This window comes from Gossypium hirsutum, chromosome D06, assembly GCF_007990345.1.
Source record: "Gossypium hirsutum isolate 1008001.06 chromosome D06, Gossypium_hirsutum_v2.1, whole genome shotgun sequence".
Taxonomy (NCBI): Eukaryota; Viridiplantae; Streptophyta; class Magnoliopsida; order Malvales; family Malvaceae; genus Gossypium; species Gossypium hirsutum.
The window spans coordinates 5007742-5011974 of NC_053442.1; the positions used below are offsets into that span (position 1 = coordinate 5007742).

Genomic DNA, 4233 nt, shown 5'->3' on the forward strand with positions numbered 1-4233 from the left:
AATTCTTGTTTTTAAGAAATAATCATAGATGTTATATTTTGTATATATGTTATCACTCAATCATTATATATTTATTTTTAAATTCAAACCCAAAATTTAAAACTAAGTTCCCAAATGCTCCATAAATTGAATAGTAAAATACTTCCAAATATAACCTTCATTATTATTTCTAAATCCATCGATTTGTTAAATGCTTATTTAGTAGAAAATTCAAATTTCTTAAATTATTTAAGGCTAATATGAAAAATTACCTGAAATTTGAAACTTACCACTATACTTCACTCTCATCAATATTTTAAGATTTTAAAATTTTTTATAGGGCAAAAATAACAATTTCCCATTTTAGGGATCCGATCCCCTGGCAACCCCCTGAATTCACCTCTGACCACGAATGTTTAATTTAATTTTCAAATACATTTATTTAGTTTAAAAAAATAATAATTCAAACCACTTAATGGGTGTTATTTGAAGGGCAAGAGCGGTGGCCTTAAAAGAACTGAATAAAGTGCAAAATCACAAAACTATATAGTTTTAATTTTGTCAATATTTCGGTATCCAAAAAGGAAGCACCCAATTACATCAACAACTTCAAAGTTTTAACCAAAATAATTGACGGCATCTTCAAAGTCTCTCTTCACCATCAACATGGGTCTTGACTCAACTCCATGCACCAACACGTTCCAGCTGAGGCCTAAAAGGGAGGGAAAAAAATCTCAGAATAAGAATATAATTTTATATCATTGCAGCGAAAATTGAAAAGAGTTAAAGGGCTTGATTGATTGATTGTAATTCAAATGTTCAAGGGCTCAATTGAGTGAAAACAAAAAAGTTCAGGGAGCTTAATTGATTTTTTGAAAAAGCCTGGGGGCTTTTCTTTACCCTTTAGCCAAAATTAAAGTATTTTTGATTGATATATAATATAATCATTCTGATCCATAAAATTAATAATTAAAAATATATACACACATATCCATCAGCAGACCACATCAACAGGCACCAAATGAGCCCTAAAAACCAACATTGCTGTTAATAATAATAAAAGCTTCCATGACCTTTAATAGCAATGAAAAGTGAGTAAGATTATTATTATTATTATAACTCACAACTACCAACAAAACAAACACATCGGAGAAACGATCTCCATAATCTATTAATGGTTTTTCAGATATACATCTGCAGTCTGCAGCATTCATCTTCATATGTAATTCATACCATTTTCATTTTTGACTTCTTACGTGTTGGAGCTTCATCAGTCGAGCACGCAAGAACAAAATCAAAGAAACGAGGAAAAAACAATACAGATATAATTATCGCTCCCAAACCTTCTTACTTTCCAAGAAAACATACGATACAAAACTGAAAATAGGATGGCAAAATATTTAACAAGAATTTCTAAATAGACAGTTTTGTCCCCTACTAATTCCTTTTTCTCTACTTCAAATTCTCTAGTTGTAGGACTAAGTAATTCCCATTTATTAGAGTTATATTCTTAAGTAATATTTTGTCCACTCTCTTACTGATTTCAACAAGCTAATAGCTCACTTAGTAATAGTTATGTTTTCTGCACTTTCATCTTGTTTCTTATCATATGCATGTTGCAAAAATTTTTGTTCAGTAAGATGAGGAAACCTTGTAAACCAGTAAAACGAGATGCTGCAAAAAGACAGAAAGGAAGACTAAAAGGAGCAAGTGCGTTGATGAAGGTTGTACGTTCCTGAGGCCAGTTAAATCATGATGATCGTACCAATCGTACAAAATTTCTTGAGAGCCAAAACTTCGTCTCTGGAAAAACTGTATAGCCTTTTCGAGTGAAGTTAAAAGGGCTGGGAATTTATTAGGAAAGCACTAATATGAAAGTAACACCAATCATGAGTAGTGGGAAAGATGAAGGTTATCAAAAGTAATTGGGGGGGTGGAAGCCAAGTAGAAGTTACAACCTAAGTAATAGTTTGGTCATAGGTAGGCCTGCTCACAAGTCAAGCCTAGACAGGATACTAACACCTTTCACGTTTGGCTAGGCCCCTGACCTAGCACAAAATATGGGCAATATCATTCGACTAAAGCCAACCCTAATTACGAAAAGGGAGCCATACTTGGCCCAACACAACCCACCCAATTTCTTTTTCTCAATTTATTTAACTGGCAGTCAAAGCTTTACTTTGTTTACTTATTGTTCAAGGTTATCATAGTCCTTATCAATATTGGCATTTCTACATGTGGTATCCATCACCGACAAAAGGACATCATTTTACTAAATCTTCACTTGCCTATAGGTAATGACCTCGCTCTGATATTTTAGGCAGAAACATTGTCATAGTCTACCAACTTCCTAAGTAGGAATTTAGGCCTTTGTTTAGATCAGGATATTTTATTTTCTTGTTGGAACAAAAAACTAGAAGCAACTATTGGGGGTAAGGCAAGACAGAACTTGAGTTTTAGTCCTCTAAAGGTGCTAGGAGCCTCGTACCCATTTAAAACATCAAATAAAGCAGACATTTTCACACAATGCAAATCCGACGCCTGATTCGTCTACTCCATACCTTAGCATTACTCAAGTTTTATACAGGAAGTTCCAGGCTCCCTATCAACTTCTTAGCGATAACAAGAGCAAACAAAATGGAATGAAAAGCAGTATTGGCAAATGAAAAATCCGTCAATGTACAAGGATGGGAATAATTAAGATGTGGTAGTGATGTGAAGGGGGCACTAACCTTCATTTAGAGCAAACCAAATGACATGGCAAGCAGCATTGGCAAATGAATAATTATGATGTAGTAGTGATATGAAGGGGGCTCTAACCTTCATTCAGAAAAACCATATACCAGAAATATCTTCGGGATATGGAACAGTGATGGCAGATTGATGCTCTGCAGCTGCATGAATCCCTCCCTTCTCGTTGCACCAAATATTAAATCTTATGCACTCAAAACCCCTATGGAGATTGTTGACCCAACCCAAAATAAGCTTGCCATTGCCCAGACGATACAGAGTGCTACCCGGTGGTTCCACCACTGGAAATTCTGATGACCATTTGATGGGCAAATGTTTCTTATCAAGCAAATTATACGCCCCTAAAGAAAAATTATAAATGTAAGTATACAGCACATCGTCCACGATTGCCGCTGAGTCAAACCAGGAACAAATTTTTTGTTCGAGGCAAACCCATGATTTACGATCATAGTAATAAGTGTAAAGAGTGCCACTGGCATAGCAGTGCACCAAAATCTGAGATCGAGAAGAATCTAGAGCAGGAACACATAAAACACTTATATCGATAGCTTCCGGAGGGGGCGACAATGGTTCCCAAATATCCCCACTTATATCGTAAACCTCGCCAAAAGATTCAGAATCCATACATTCGAAGACGTAAATCTTTCCTTCAGCAGCAAGAACATGGGGAAAAGACCGAGGGAACAACATAGAAGTAGTTTTTCTCCACCCACGTTCAAGGTCCTTCAAATCTAATTGGAAAACATTGTTTACATCATCTTTACCAGAAGGATTAGCATCATTTTCGCATATTCCCCCAATAACATAAACGTGGTTGCCACAGGAAACGACAGTGGAATTTGAAGGAGCATCAGGTGGCATCGCCTTAATAAAGACTTTATTGCTTTCCAGATCAATAAAGTGCAAACCGAGCGTTTTTTCTCCATCGGTACCCTGCCATTTCTCGACGAGGGCCCTGATCAGTTCATCTGGCTCTCGCCCATCAAAATAACTGGAGGAATCACTAGTATCGCCGCTCATGGTTCACCCTCAGCTTCGCCTTTCCAGATCCAAAATCGCTTTTAGTTTTAGGGTTTCTAGCTTTGTTTTTTTTTTTAATTTGGTTTTGGTTTTGGTTTAGTAAACGGTTGATATTTTTTTTTAAATAGTAATTTGCTTGTTTTAGTTGTTAATTTCCAAAGTAAAGATATTGTCAATATGTGACTGTTTGTATTTTAAAATTATTTATTAATTTTGATTATTTTTAATGAATATAAAATAATATTATTTCGTATCAAATGTTAGAGATTTGTTGAAATTTGATCAACCATTTGATCAATTGAATCAGGAGTTGATAGATATATTAATTTGAATGAGACAAAAAATCGGTTGGTATGTTTATATGAGCAAGTTGAATCGGATTAAATTGATGATTAAGCCAAGTTTTATAATTCTTTATTAGTTACTCGATATGATGGTCTAGAGTATTGAAAAAGATGTGGAAATGTGAAGCTTAAAGTTTTG

General features: G+C 34.9%; 1 protein-coding gene across 1 annotated transcript; it reads right to left on the minus strand.

Moving 5' to 3' along the window:
- Positions 1-465: 465 nt before the first annotated feature.
- On the minus strand, positions 466-3857 carry LOC107949208 (putative F-box/kelch-repeat protein At4g34170). The gene is made up of 2 exons (XM_016883943.2): positions 2800-3857; positions 466-691 (listed from the first exon to the last, which is right to left on the minus strand). The coding sequence occupies exon 1, from the start codon at positions 3748-3750 to the stop codon at positions 2806-2808; it is 945 nt and encodes a 314-aa protein (XP_016739432.1). The 5' UTR covers positions 3751-3857; the 3' UTR covers positions 466-691; positions 2800-2805.
- Positions 3858-4233: the final 376 nt, after the last annotated feature.